At 42.6% G+C, this 15,523-nt stretch overlaps 1 protein-coding gene across 1 annotated transcript in view; it reads right to left on the reverse strand.

Annotated features, from left to right (window-relative positions):
- The window catches only part of Rnd3 (Rho family GTPase 3), a 20,132-nt gene extending 5,915 nt beyond the window's left edge, over positions 1-14,217 (reverse strand). Inside the window, exons 1-4 of the mRNA XM_023721400.1 lie at positions 14,095-14,217; positions 13,774-13,961; positions 13,270-13,357; positions 1,017-1,126 (exon numbers count right to left, since the gene is read on the reverse strand). Of these exons, the coding sequence (XP_023577168.1) occupies positions 1,017-1,126; positions 13,270-13,357; positions 13,774-13,923 (348 nt within the window). The 5' untranslated portion in view covers positions 13,924-13,961; positions 14,095-14,217. The remainder of the gene's footprint in view (positions 1-1,016; positions 1,127-13,269; positions 13,358-13,773; positions 13,962-14,094) is intronic.
- Between the last annotated feature and the right edge of the window lie 1,306 nt (positions 14,218-15,523).

Consider the following 15,523-nt stretch of genomic DNA (forward strand, 5'->3'; position numbering starts at 1 on the left):
AAAAAAAAAAAAAAAAAAAAAAAAAACCAGGCCATCTATAACAGGCCATCAATCCCTTCCCTCTGTTTGGATCGCTCAGGTGGCCCCTTGCCCTCAACTACACCTGTGTCTATGCTCCAGTGCATGGGGAAGAGGGTGCTCCAGCAAGATCTGCCTCAGAAAACCGCAGTATTCAAATGAGAGGGATGCTGAGCCTTGAGCACCAAGCTGAGTGTGTGTAACCACCCAGGCTGAGCCCTAGGCAGGCTAGAGGCTAAGGAATGCCCCTCTCTTAGGACTCCTTCCTCATCTTCCATCGCTGTCCTGCCTCTTGACCTCTCCCTGTTCCCTCTGTCCACAGCTACTACCTCAGGTGCCTGTTTTCTACCTGTAGAACCTAACCACTTTTGCCTCCAGAAAGCTGATACATGTAATAATGTATAACATGTTCACAAGTATGGTCTTTGTTAGTATTTGACACATATTTGATCACAATTCATATAGCACCATATCTTCAGACATATTCTTTTCACACTAGCACATTTCACAACAAACAACATGTTAACTAAAACACAAGTTTATTAACATAGCTATTACAGCATTTAGTTCAAACTTTTAATTGAAGTCAAATGTAAATTTGCAAACTAAAGCACAAAATCTGTTCAACTAAGGAGGGAAGGAGGGAGGGAGGGAGAGAAAGAAGGAAGGAAGAATGGATAGGTGGAAAGATGGAAAGAAGGTAGGTATAAATATAACAGTACAAAAACATAACTATTTTAGCTATACTATTCCTTCCAGAAATGAAATGTGGATGCTTTTAAAGAGTAATTGATTTATAAATAAACTATTAAGATTGACTTTCAAAACTTGCGAAGCATATGCTCGGAAACCTGTTGGTGACAGTGTTTTTCCAGTATTTTAATTAGAAAACATGAGGTAGGGAATCCATCAGAGCCTTTGAGCTCCCCAGCCAACCACATGTTTCTGTCTTAACCATCTTCCAACACTGAACTGTGCTACTGAGCCCCAACACTTGCCTTTTTCAGGACACTGTCCAGAGTCTCAGGTCTACTGATGTCAAAGCATATCAGCACAGCATCTGAATCTGGGTATGAGAGGGGACGAACGTTGTCATAATATGGGGAACCTAAGAGAAATGAATAAATGCAAAAGTTAACATCTATGTCCCTTTGTCATGCAATAACTCCTCCACATTGAAATAAATCTCTTCACTGTCCCATTGCAGTCCCACCCCTGCTTCCTTTAATTCTTAGAAAAGAAATGCAAACATACAAAAGCCAGGCTGGCAATGCATTCATTTTTTCCAGAAGATAAATGGTACCTTACACAGATCTGACCTGGAGGAGGACCAGGGTCTTAAGGCAAAGTTCAAAGACTAGGGTTGGGAGGTTGAAACAGAAAAGCACCTGGGCCAAGCAATCTTGAGTGCAAATCTTCCTCCATCACCAAAGGGGGAGGAAGCCAACCATCTGTAAGACTGCCTCTGACTCTTCATTCATTAAATGAAAATAAGAACAACATACTGCCTGGCATTAAATAAATCCAGGAAACACCTGGCATTTCTTAAAGGCTCAGTGAGCATTAATGAGGGTTATTGTAGAAGTGTGAACTCTGTTGCTAGAGGCTGAACACCACAAACTGAGCCACAGCTTAGGAATGAGACCAAAACAAGGTCCATCCAGTAGTAGGGCTGGAGAGGATAGAGGGAAAAAGAGAGGAGTTTCAGCCTTGCAAAGAGAGCCATGGTGACCCACTTCATTGTCACCCTATCTCCAAGTTATACGTTTGGTCAAGCCTTTCACCTCAAATTTACTTATTTAAACTTATCCCCAAACCTCATGAATGTAACCAATGCCATGGTAATTATGTACTTTTTATTATATAGTTCTACTTTTAAAGGGATACCACAGCGCGATCCAAGGATCCTAGCCTGTATCAAACCCTGGCTACACTAAAAGCTCAAATAACCAAACAATAATTTAGTTACAGAAATTATCTACTCTCCTAGGAAGTTTCTTCTACTCCTTTAAGAATTCTGAAGGATGATTAACTTCATGAGGCTCATAATTATGACATAGTATAGCTATAAAATTAAAGACAACTTTGCCAATTGCTGCTTTTTCCAGTATTCATTTTAGGTACAGAGATATTTCACAAACATAACAGAAAAATCATTTTCCTAGGCAAATACATGTATTTTTAAATTTTTTTTTTCTTTCTGTATTTAGGACAAGGTCTATAGGGTCTTAGTAGGTAGACTGGACTCGTAGTGATTCTCTTGTCTCCATCTTCCCAAGTGCTGAGATTACACGTGTGCACCACCACGCCCAGTCTCAGTCATCACCTCAGTGCGGCCTGTGTGGGCAGGGCTGGCAGGGCAGATCGGGGGTCGAGCCCTGGCTGCTGCACTCTAAGCAGGAGATTTAGTCCCCAGGGCTATCTGACTGACCCTTCTTTTTTGATTTCTAATTAAAGGATTTTTTTTTTTTTTTTTTTGTGTGTGTGTGTGTTTTGTTCCTTGAATGCCTTCAGGGCACTTTTGCATGGCTGGAGTGTTGTGGGGATCGAACTACAGCAAACTGAGGCTGCCAGCATTGTGGAAGCAGTCACTTAAAGAACTGAGCTAGGGCTGGGCCCCCTTGATTTCTAATTAAAGAAAATGTAACAAACCAAAGTTTCTGGAAATTATTTCATTTTGACCCCATTTTCCATTTCAACAGAAAAATAGTGTATTGTTATGGTTTGTGCATAGTTGTCCCCCCAAAGTCTCATGCAGTCTTGGGGTGGCTTTTGGAGTTTGTGATTGATTATTGTGGGTGTGGATGTTGCACCTGCTCTGGGGCAGGTAATTTGCATTTCAATGTAAGGAGGAAAGAGAAGTTAGCTGCTTGAGCTGCTGCTACACCTTTTGCACTCTTGCTCTTTTCCTCTGACTTGAAAGACTGTTCTCTGTTTTGCACCACTCTGCCCTGGAGCCCGCTAAATATGGACTGAATCCTCCACTAACTGTGAGTGAAATAAACCTTTTCCTTCCTTCATTTTGAGTGTCAGTTATTTGTTCCAGCAAGGAGAGAAGAGTAACTAAGACAGGTATATTGTCCCCTCTTACATTAAAAAAAAAAAAAAAAAAAAAAAATCTCAATAGTTAAAGTCAAGAAGAGAAAGAAGTTTTTAAGATAATCTTCTGCATTTCTATCAAAATAAAAAATTTAGGGGCCTTCTTGTACAACCTACAGGTTACTGTCTTGGTATGTTGCCATTCTGTGTTCACTGTGCATTCTGGGTCCCTAGCATTCAATGCAGAACCCCACAGTGTACTGTTGCTTTCTTATTCATCACTCTAGAGATGGAAAGCAACATGCCAGGTATGTCAAGAAAAAAGGGAAATGTTGTAGGAATCAGGAATAAAGTTTGATTAAGAAAAAATGACCAAAGCAGGTTCTGTTTTGGTCACCAGCTTCCTACTCATGTTTGACATCAGGATCCTCCTATAGCAGAGCCTGACAAATGAAAGCTCGTTTCCCAAGGTTTATAGAGTTTACAAAGTCAACTCATTTTAAATATTAAGATACATCAGAATGAGGCTGTTGCCCAAAATGACAAGCTGTTGCTATCTTTTTAGCTACTTAAAGGAAAGTGAAGCAGTGAGAACTACTCAAAAATTGTTCACCCACTTAAACATTCTTTGGAAAGCATCAGAAATTACCTTGATGAATACAAAAATCAAAGTGTCCCTATAATTTACCTCCTTCGGTAAGCATTTGAACATCTCTTGCCAAACAGAAAACTCAAGACCAAAGAATGGAAATCCAAATGCTGGAAAGGGGTTTCCTCCTCTCCTCAAAGTTAGTAAGTGATGCAATGACCCCTACCTATATGGTTGGAACTGTCAACATTTAAGATTATCAAAAGCCTGACCAGACCTTGCAAATCTACTTTTTGGGAAACTATTCACCTGGAGAAACAACCTTTTGGTTATCTTCCAGCCTTCAGCTAGCCTGGACTTGAGGGTCAGCCTCTCCAGGTGCCTCACTCCTCCAGGACAGAGCGGTGCATGTGAGCACGCTCACTATTAATATGGCACTGGAGACATTGGAGCCCATCTTTTCTGAATACAAAGATTAGGAAGGTGGCTGAGGAAATCCAAAAGAGTAAAAGTGTACTTAAAATTGCAAGGGCTATGAAAACCCAAAGGTATGATTTCAATATTCAGGTTACAAGGTGGCTTATAGAGAATGCCCCACCCTTTGTGGATGGAGTTTTCCCTCCCTAGCCATTTAATGGCCACAAAAGGGATCTGTCTGGGTTTGTGTGCAGCCCTCTTAGAAAGGCTGGAGATTTAGGCTCTGGGCTTAGTGGGTATATGCAAATATCTGCAAATTGTAGAATCTGGTTTGATTTTAAGATGAAACAGATTTTTCAGGATAAACCAAATTCACATAGAGGCTTGTTTCTGCTTTTGTTTTTATCTGGTTTAACACTTTGAATAAAAATACATATGTGTTGTGAAGGTTTATGGGAAACAAACCATCATGCATGTGGAGGTAAAGCAGTAATTTAAAAGAACTTTAACAAGGTCTAATTAGGAATGATATTTGATCTGGTCTTATTGCTTTTGCTGAGAAACAGTGCTGGTTTTACATCAACAACAGTACCCAATGGTACCAGATCCCTTGGGGCCTGGGGAGATAGCTCAGTAGAATAAGTGCTTGCCTGGCAAGCACAAAGGCCTGAGTTCAATCCCTGGTTTCAACAAATAAATAAATAAAACAAATCCTTACATTTATTAGTTATGATTTGTCTGACTACCAATGATAGGAGTAATTTGCCATTGAACATAACAATACTTAGTCATTACATTTTTTGATTGGTTATGATTAAAACTTTAAAAAAAAAATTCTGTCTACTGTTTTAAAGCAAAACTTACATAGAATTTAAAAGGAACTGTCCCATCAGGAATGATCTAAAAATTTATCAGTTTCATGGAAAAAAAACAAAACAAAACAAAACAACAACAACAAAAAAAAACTCCCTTCTGATTTTATACTCTTCTCCCTGTGTTTAAGTACTTTGCATGCTCTCCTATTCGTCCCATAAAGCTCACATGACCACACAAAGGAGGCAAGGCAAGCAAAGTTGGACAGGATGGCAATCCCAAGTCAGGAGAAAACGCAGAGGAATCTCAGGAATGCCTGCTCCAGGGAGGCCAAGATAATGCCCAAAGAGAAGCCAAAATTAAGTCCATACTGGAGACAGAAAGCATGCTCAGGGCTGCTGCATCTCTCCAGAAAATGTCCATGACACCTTGTGAAACTAAACAGTAAAAATGTCAACTCCTATAGATTTTTTCTTTCTTAAAAGATGCACATAAAGCTTCTGAGGTGCTAATTGTGTACGTCAAGCACAAGAAAGAGAGCTGATCATGTTTTACTGTGAATGCAAGCATTATACTTTATAGTACACTGATGTGCAAGAAATCTGTACTCTTATACCTATGAATGAACTACAGTTAAGGTCCAATAAACCTAGGAACTGAGCTTTGCCTGTCAAGTAAAGCTCTTTCTCAGCATGTGAAATAGGCTTCATGCATATGGAGATCCACCCATGTAGCAATTCTCTTATAGTCATTGAAACATTAAACCCACAGTGCTGTTCCAAGGCCTTCCTTTCTAAATAGCCACACTTTCAAAAGGAAACTGTAGGAAGCTCTTTTACAAATACGTAAGGACAATGCATAGGCAAATGTGTGCACCACCAAAAGATGCAGTGGAAGGGCTTTGCTGGCATGTAGATTTGAATAAATCCACTTTTGAGATTCTCAGCGGCTCAAGTCTGGCAAACATGAGCAAAGTTTAAAAGATATTTGCAATTGTAAATTTACCCATCTTAGTCTTGGAGAACATTAATTTCAAGTGAGAGAAAAATTTCCAGCCCAAGAATAGTCACAAAGCACCTCGCCCAGAAACCAATTCTTCAGACACATACCTGGCTGCTGAAGTCACTCTTTCCCAGGCCCAGAACACGCCATATTTGTACATAATTAAATGTATATGTGAGAAGGTTCATGTCCAAAAGGGAGGCTTCATAGACTTTCTGCAACACCAGTTCAAACACTGATTTTTTAGAGACTAGAGCTGGAAACTCTTCTTGTTGAATATTTCCTAAGGACAACCTCATACTTGAGCCTTCATGTGAAAAGCTTCCCTTTCCCTAGTAAGAAATTTCTACCCAGAAAATTAAATTAGCAAAACTATAGGATTTTGGCATAGAAAAATACGTTAATGTTTGGTATTTTTAGTGGCCACCAGAGCACATCTCTGCCAAGTAGTAGCTAAAGTGTGAGACTGTAAGAACTGCCTAGTGTTCACAAGTGTGTACTTCCTCATGCCACTGCGAATCCAAATGACAGCTTTACTCTCAGCAAGCTCAAGAATGCAAACCAAGTCTAGGCAGAACTCTCATTATCTGGCTCAGCATAAGCCTCTATTTTAACTCTTCTTCCAGCTGTCTACACTATACTTACATGCCCCCCCCAATGTTACAAATATTCGCAGGAATGATACTTGATTAGTGTTAGAGAATCAGACTAATAGAAATTGCAAACAGATCTTATGAAAACTGTGGGCATTTATGTGCTAGTGTAAAAACTAAATCAATATTTTCTATTTCTAGGGGCAATGAAGACACACCATTGTGTAGAAAGTCAGCCAAGTAGAAATAAAATTGCTACTTTGAGGCTTTAACTGAAACTTTTGCTTTAAACTCTTAATCTTATCGAAATGCTTAAAAATACAGAAGAATCAAAATATTACACTGACAGTGGAAACATATATATCTATATACAGAGAAACATAGATTATGAATCAGTAACAGACTGAAGCTTTCCCTTTTGTTTCATGTATGAGTCCAGCTCCTTAGAAAGGAGTCCCAAGAGTAACTTCACCTTTCCATACACTGTCACCTGGCTCATTTTTCAAAACCAACGTGCACAACACCTGATCAAACTTTTCAGACAGCTTACATGCATGTCAGTACTTTTCTGTGTGCCATAGGGCCTCTGAGAAAGTTGCCAGTATGTATTAACTAAAAAGACATTTCAAGGACGTCAGAAAATGACTGAGGCACAGCTAATTCATTTGGCACAGTGCAACTAGAGAAACTATGAGTCCTCAGTGTCATATTTACATGCAAAAGAACTAGCTAAATGGAGAAACATCTGGTTATTTCATGTGGTATCAGAATAACCAATCTGGATACCTCGTCGACACATGTACTTTAGCAAGAAATCAGACTGAAAAAAAAAAAAAAAAGCTAGCACTCAACAAGGCTTTGAAAAAGTACTGAGAGACAAATGAAGACCTAGAAATTCATGCCTCCCCTTGACTTCTGGGGGAGGTGCCATGATTTAAATGGAAAATGCTGCATGGCAGAACAGTATCCAAATGCAGTCTGATGCGCTGGTTACTGGAAACCACCAACTGCGCTATTCGTTTTGCTTTAGCCTACATCTCTTACAAAGTATGAAAGTACAGAACAGAATTTGGCTTTGTAACCTTAAGCTCTTGGGATCCTACTAATGAAGTACCTGATTTTCTGCATTTTTTCCCTTGATGCATCACACCCACCTGTGCTTCTTTGGCTCCCTAGTAAAGTATCACCCTCTCCCTTTATCTAAGCAAGTCCATTTAACTTGGAATTCTTGACCTAAAGAATGTGTTCTCCTCTGAAGCCATTAAGGGTTAGCATGTTTCCAAGTGAAAGAGACAAAAAACAGAGGACACATATAGAGAACGAAAGGGACTGCGGTAGCTTCAGGGAGCAGGTTGATCACGTGGCGGGCAACAACTCTCTGGGATCAGCACTGCTGCAGGTAGGTGAGTCCAGCATTCAGAACTCATGCAATCACCCCTCCCACATCTCCATTTGTCCTGGGGTATTCTCAGAAGAATGCCAGGTAAGGAGCTCCTGGCCCCTGTCCCTATGCATAGGGACTTCCTTCCACCTAAACTCCTTAATCTAAGTTCCTCATCTTACTCTTTTGTTACCTGGGTAAAGCCCGAGCCTTTCCAATGTTATTGTCATCCAGATTTTCACTACTTTGGTTTGTCCTGTCACCTTGATTAGACTGTGAGCATCCTGAGGGCAGAAGCTGCTCTGGCCCAGCTTGGCAGGCCCTCCTCTTCTTCTTCCTCTTCCCCACAGCAAAAGCAGCATCTGCACAGGGCCCTAACACAGACTTGCTGGTGTTAACTCACAGCTTACACCTTGCTCAGACACATTCATATGTTAATTATATACTGGATTAATTATATACTAATCTTTTTTTTAATTTATTTTATTTATTTATTTTGCATTTAGTGTGTGTGTGTGTGTGTGTGTGTGTGTGTGTGTGTGGCCAGCTCAGCCCACCAGGGGGCGGGGCTGGCTGGCATGTGGTGCTGGGGGATTGAACCGCGGTCCCTGTGCTTTGCCAAGCTTGTTCCAAGTAGGTGCTTTAGACCACTGAGCCATCTTTCCAGCCCCTATATACTAATCTTGAAAACTGCTGAAATATTTCCATTCCTTTAAGGACTACTTCATTAGAGTGCTTGCCATCTAAGGCCATTCCTCAAACTTGGCATCTGAGCTCCACGTGGGGCAATGTCGGTAGCATAGCTTTGTGTGTTTAGAGGAATTTGTCCTCAAAGTAAGGGTATAAAGGTAAAGTTTTTCTTTAAGTAGAAAAAAAAAATTAAAATACTACATTCACTGCTAATAACACTAAAAAATTAAATAGAAAATGCTAACTTTAGCACTCAGGGTCTAAAAGAAATCTGTACCACCACAAGATTGAAAGGAGCACTCATGAGGCAATAGCGCTTACTATGGGGAATTTTAGCAGCTGAGCAGAATAATTTAAAACTAATAATACACTTTAAATAAAATGTATATTAACTTGGCTTGGTTAAAAGCTAGCATAAATGACTATTATTCCCTAAATCAGATGTGCTGAAATTACAATGCAACCAGATCTCTTAGGAAAAGATATGGAGATCCTTAACTGATTTGAGTTTCTATTATTAGTAGGCATTTGGCTCCATGCTGTACTCATTCCTATGCTTGGCCAAGGGGGCAGATTTTGAAGTACAAGACAGCAGAACCACTTTGGTCTCTCTTGTCACTTTGAAATGATCAAACTATTTCCACTGATTTGCACGAATGCACTGAGTGAATCTGACCATCATTCAGTACCCTTCTGAACCTATTACTATAAAATGTTTATTTTATAATGAAAAGCAAATACTTTTTAGTAAAATGAAGAAGCTACAGGAACTACTTTTGCTGTAACTTACCTTTTATAGTCTCCCCTCTTAGACAATTTCCATAGCTTTTTTCCCAAAGGTCTTATTTCCTTAGGGGTACTAATAAATGCTATTAATTTAGCGTTATTCCAGGAGCCACAAGTATCAACCGTCAATTTGCCATTTCTCCTTGTTTTAACTGCTATGTGCCTGGGAGAGGCTGGGTAAGGAACTGTTTTCTGCCTGAAGAAGAGCTAGAGGATCTATGTCAAAACCAAAACTAAAAGGCCCAATGATGGAAATATATTTGGCAATCACATGGAAGTGGGCATTAGAATTTGACAACACTGGGTTCACCAAAAGCTGGCAATGAAGAGTTTCTTTTTCCATACTTAACAGGCATTACATCCTATGGCCTCACAGAAGATCTGCTTATAGTAGATGCAGAAAGAGGAAAAGAGAGTAAAGAAGAAAATACTAATTTATTGGGCTTGGAAAAGTGGGAAATTAATGATTTCCTTTTGGTTCTTGATGCAAAGAGACCCTGCATACCCCACTTTCATTCAATGGTCTTTCTGTATCCAAACGGGCCACCTTGCTTGCTCATGATCACATGCCTGCTGAAGGAAAAGTTGATCCCTTGTAAGAACAGAGGCCAGATAAGGCAAGAACTACTTCTGAGTCCTAAATGCCTATACTTCTGCTAGGAGACTGAATGAAACAGGAATACCACTCAAAGAGCAAAATATATGCTATCTCCATGAAACAGATGTTAGCTGTCCCTAATCTTTTTAATACAAACCTCTTTCACAAAGTTTTTGGAAGAAAAATAATTGACATTTAGGACTTTAAAGACTTGGTTTGGGTGTTCTCTTCAGAGTTAAACTAAAAGCAGTTGAAGAAAATTAATGTATCAAGAGGCATAAGATTTATGCAATTATTTTCACAACCTGAGCTAAACAAATGTCTTTGTGGGTAAAGAAAATATAAAATACTTGACAAAGAAATATTGTCTAGAAATTTCCATGAAAAGCTTGACTTGAAATGGAAAAAAATGTTAAAAGGTACTCAAAATAATTAGTTGTTGATGCTGTCGTTCCTTTTACATGTATTTTACTCGTGAATGACAAACCACTTTGGTCAAAACAAGTTATTCTTAGAATTTAAATTACTTGTGGACTGTTGAATTAGCATCTAACCCCACAAGAAACACAATGGAATTCCATGGAATTCCCTGTCTCTTTTTCTATTCGTATAAACCTGAATTCAAGATTTCATTAAAGAATAATTTTGTAGTACAACAGTCACTAATCGGTTTTTAAATCTTTATATTTTAGTTACATGTACATTGTTTTTGTTTCATTAAATAAAAATATACCAGTGATTATGTTATTACAAACTTCTTTTTAAGTGATTGTTTGAGTGTGATTAATCTAATTGATGAATTTGATGTTAATATTTATAAAGTTGCCATTCTTGGAGTACAGATAATTCAATGGTAATAAAAATCAGGAAAACTCATCTCCTTGGAAACAGCACATATCATTATTCATTTGTTCATTCATATTTTTATATGAAAGGGTTTATGGGGGGGCTACTGTATGCAAAGCATTCTGCTATTTTAGGGACTAGAAGCTGTAGAGTTTGGATTAAGTGCATCAGAATATTTGCTGTGATATTTATCTGCATATTCCAAGGACATCTCCAACTATAAACTGTATCTTGCTTATTTCATTTTTCAATCTTTGAAAATATATTTTTTTATTTTAAACAAAAGCCTACTTAGCCCCTTGGATATCTAATCCACACTCTCCACTGGTGGTCCTGAAACCCTTGCAAGTTGAGATAAGGGTCCAAGACTCAACATTCCTATAAGCCCAGTCATGGCCCCTCCTCCTGAGGCCCATTCCTAAATCCACCAGGAAGCCTGGGTCTACCCTGAGCCTGGCTTGCTTTATAGACTGAAAACCCCAGCACAGAACACCAGGTCCACTGGGACAAACAGCTGCTGCCAACCAACATCCTGGGAAACAAAAAGACTTGCCTGTCCAACGTATGAAAGCCAAGAAGCAAAGAGATGGAACAGACCCTGGACAATATGCAGCTCTGGATCCCTTTTATAGACGATGAAATAAGAGCCAGAAAAGTAGATTTATTTGCATGCAGAAATCCATTGTGACCAGGGGCTAAAATCCCAACACATCTTTATCAGGGACTGGAATAGACCCACTGTTTCACCCCAGGCCTAAATCATTCTTATCAAGTATTAAGTTCTAACAGGGCTGGGTGAGGGAGAGAGTACCGGTGCTAATTATTGGAGCCACACCAGCTGTCCTGCCCATGAGGTACGACAATTACCATGCTATGTCTGGGAATTAGAGCCCATTAAATATTAGGCTGGGTAATAATTCAGAAGATAGGAATTACTGAAATAAGAAACCACTGCAACTGAACCCATCAACTTTCTCTACAGTATCGAGTCTGTGGGCAACCTCCGGCACAAAACAGAAAACACGGCGAGGTCCGTATCCTGCTACCCGTGGTACAGCTCGAGGAAGAGCCTGGCTCTCGGGAGAAACTTGATCTGCCCTTCTCACTGCCGCAGCCGAAGCATCTGGCACAGACCGTGGGAGGCGCTCGTGTGAGACTTCTCGCTAGCCTTTGTGCAGAGACTGCCTCTGGCGACCCTGTGTGTCGGCCCCTTCGCCTGGTCTCTATCTCCTTGTGCCTCCAGTGCTGCAGAGGTTCAAACCCAGGGCTGTAGAAAGCCGGCAGAGGCACCTCCCGCTGGCCACTCCCAGGAGCGCGGCTCCACCTCGGGCGTCCCCGCCAGGCGGCCAAGCCAGCTTGTTGGCACTTGTGCACTCCTCCTCGCGAGTTTCGCCCAGGATTTGGCTCGGCCCCCCAGGGGCCCGGCGTCCCACGCACAGAGGCCGTTCACCTGCCTACACGGTAGCTCCACTCCACCACAGAAGGCCCTCCTTTTAAAAATTAGTTATTATTATTATCTCCCCCCCCACACACACACACCCTGCAAACAGCACGCTCACCGCTGGGCTAGGCCGACCAGGGTGGATGCTACCGTCCTAGCCCCAGATTGCAGGTGGTGCCCCACCCCCACCGCCCTTGACCCGGCCCAAACCCCTAATTCAACCCGGAGCTAGCAGCCTTTCCACCTTGAGTATTTTATCTACTCCACTACTGCTCTCTAGGTAGGTAGGTGGGCGCATGGGAAGGCAATAGACTGGCATTCAACCCCAGACCTTTGAAAATAACCTACCGCGGCGCCAAGGATTCCAGGGTACCGGAAGGTCAAAGGCAAACAGTGCTGCCCGCAGCCCCACTGGAGGGCGCAGGGTGATGCAGTGGGTTAGGGAGGGTCGGAAGAAGTCCCCAGGCCAGGCGGGAACAACGGCAGGAGGAAGGCGCCAGGTGCGGGTGGGCGCCGAGGCGGCGCGGGCCTAGAGAGGGGGAGCCAGGTGCAGCCCGCGCGTTCCCGGAAGGCGTCAGGCGCCTGGGCTGCCGGCGTCTGCCGTTCTCTCTCCCAACGCAAACCCGCGCGTAGCCTTGCCGCCGCAAGTACTTTTCTCCCACCTCCCACGGCAGCCGGCGTCCCGCCTCCCACACTGCAGACGGCTGCGGGGGCGCGCTCCTGAGCGGGAACTCCCGCGGGGACCCCGGCTCCCCGACCCCGGGCCGCGGGCCTCCTCGGGCCGCTTGGCGCTGTCGGCTGTCGGCGGTGCAGCGGCTCCACCCTCGGGGTCACCCTGTGGGCACACGGTGCCCTCTTCTCCCCACTGAGACACCACCTCCTCCCGCTGTCGCTCCTGCCCAGGAAGCGTAAAATTTTCCTGCAGCAGCGAGCGTGGGAATCCGGCGGCGGGGCGAAGTCGAAAGAGGGTCGTGGGGTGCTGGGTCCCGAGCCCCGCCGCGCCCCCCACCCGGCCTTGGAAACCCGGCCCAACGCCACGCGGTCGGGGACGCTTACCCGAAGTGTCCCACAGGCTCAACTCTATTCTTTGTGTGTCGATTTCAAAACTGGCCGTATAATTCTCAAACACAGTGGGGACGTAATTCTAGATGAATGGGCAGAGGAGGGAAGAAAGAGGGCGAAAAGGTTATTTTAAAATACACGTCACTCATCAAATACTAAATGAAAAGCCGTTCCCCTCAGCTCCCAATTTAAGATAAGACCGCGCCCTTCCGAAACCCCCAACCCCGCTCGGCTCTCGAAACCCTGCTGAGCCAAGTCTTTCCACCCGGTCCGCACGAGCGAACAAGTTTGGGCGGCTTCGTCCGACCCCACGCGCTCCCAGCGCACTTTCCCTTTCCGAGGAGTCGGACCTGGAGCAAAGCAGACAGAGGTGACAGAGCCAATTGTTAGAAAAGAATTTTAAAAAATAAAATAAAAATAAGGAAAAACTGATGAAAGGGGAAGAAACAGGGGCAGCTTATCTCGAGACCCGGGCTCCCCACGGCCAGCCGCGCTCACCTCGGGGAAGCAGTCCTTGGCGAAGACGTGCAGCAGCGCGGTTTTCCCACACTGACTGTCTCCCACCACTACGATCTTGCATTTCACGTTCTGATTAGGATCCATGATAGATTTGCTGGATAATTTTTGGCTGGCTCTTCTCTCCTTCATTGATGTTGCCTTATAGTCTCTTGGAACAGGAATATTCTCTTAAGAAGAAAAAATATGTATATATATATTTCTCTATATAAAAAGCAGATATAAAAAATAAATCACAAGGCTGGCGAGAACCCCTGAAGCTCAACGCAGACGAAGAGGGAGACGAGAGAGCCAGCTCCTTACTCCTCTCCAACAAGTTTTATGTCTGACTCGGCACCGCGCCTCCCAAGTCCAATTCCGATCCGACTGCTTTGTTTCACGCTCTGTGCGCGGCTTTATACGCCCGGCCTTCCAATCCTCTCCTTTCTCAATGAGAGAAGGGAACTGATCCGCCTCCTCCCCTTTTATGGAGCCTGGGAGCCAGCGCTGTGGCGTTGCTTGCAGAAAATGTAAGCAGCGCGCCCTCTAGGGTGACGGTGCAGGGTGCATTTCAGAGGAAAGCTCTAGGAAACTCAAGGCCCCAAGCAGGATTTGATGATGGATGACACTGCGCAAGTCCAGGAGGAGGCGGAAATTGCTCTCTGTGCATAGCCATTGCACCAAAATTCCTTTAGAAATTTCCTCGTGTAGGCTCTTCTCCAGAAGCTCAGAAGCATTTGTGAAAACAAAATGCTATTTCCCACCCCTAAAACATATTTATAATACATATGAAGCAAACCTTAGGTGCAGAAGGGTCACAGTGGTTGTATTAAAAAGAAACATGAAAGGTCTGCTTCAGGTGTATATACTGTGAAACTAGTTGAGATTGTTGCAGATGCAGGAACTGGCTTGCCTGGGTCACCTTAATGACCTGTGTTCCCGGACCTGTCAGATTTAGTCTTTCCGCAGTAGGAAGAAAAGTTTTGAGGAGTGGAGTCGGTAGAGGGAGTGGGAGGAGAGAAGGATGTCATCATACTGCATCTTGTACTATGAATGAACACTAAGAAGACAACAGTATGCAATGCATAAATTATTGAAACTGTCCCACTAATCGGTTTTGAAATTGTCTCATTGCTATTTGTTCCTCAATAAAATTATTTTTCAAAAAGAAAGTGGAAGATGTTTATAACTGCGTGACAAAAGCCACTGGAAACTCAGTGCTACCGCAAGAGGGACACAAACACAGGATCAGAAATTGCACCTACTCTCCCTCCTCATCCCCCCCTCCCCATGGTGGTGGAAACTGGAGGAAGACATTCAGGTTCTGCCCTTACTTCCTATACCATTGACCTCCATCTTCCTGGAATCAAAACTCTTGGCTGCCCTTAGAAGCCTGAAAAGCTCAGGTCTAACCTCCCTCCTCTCTACCACCTCCATGTCTATTTCCCTGGTCTTCTAATTCTTCCTCCCAGAAATTCTTTGAAAGGATCAAAATATCCCGCACATTTGTATCTGTCTAATCTATCTATCTATCTATCTATCTATCTATCTATCTATATCTATCTATCCTATTTATCTTATCTATCATCTATGTATCTATCTATATCTATTTATCTATCCTATTTATCTTATCTATCATCTATGTATCTATCTATCTATGTATCTATCTATCTATCTATCTATCTATCTATCTATCTATCTATCTGTTAGAACACCATCATCATTTCCAGGTCCCCAAATAGTAGAAGTGTTC

The sequence above is a fragment of the Octodon degus genome, unplaced genomic scaffold, assembly GCF_000260255.1.
Source record: "Octodon degus isolate 3935 unplaced genomic scaffold, OctDeg1.0 scaffold00082, whole genome shotgun sequence".
NCBI classification, from domain to species: Eukaryota; Metazoa; Chordata; class Mammalia; order Rodentia; family Octodontidae; genus Octodon; species Octodon degus.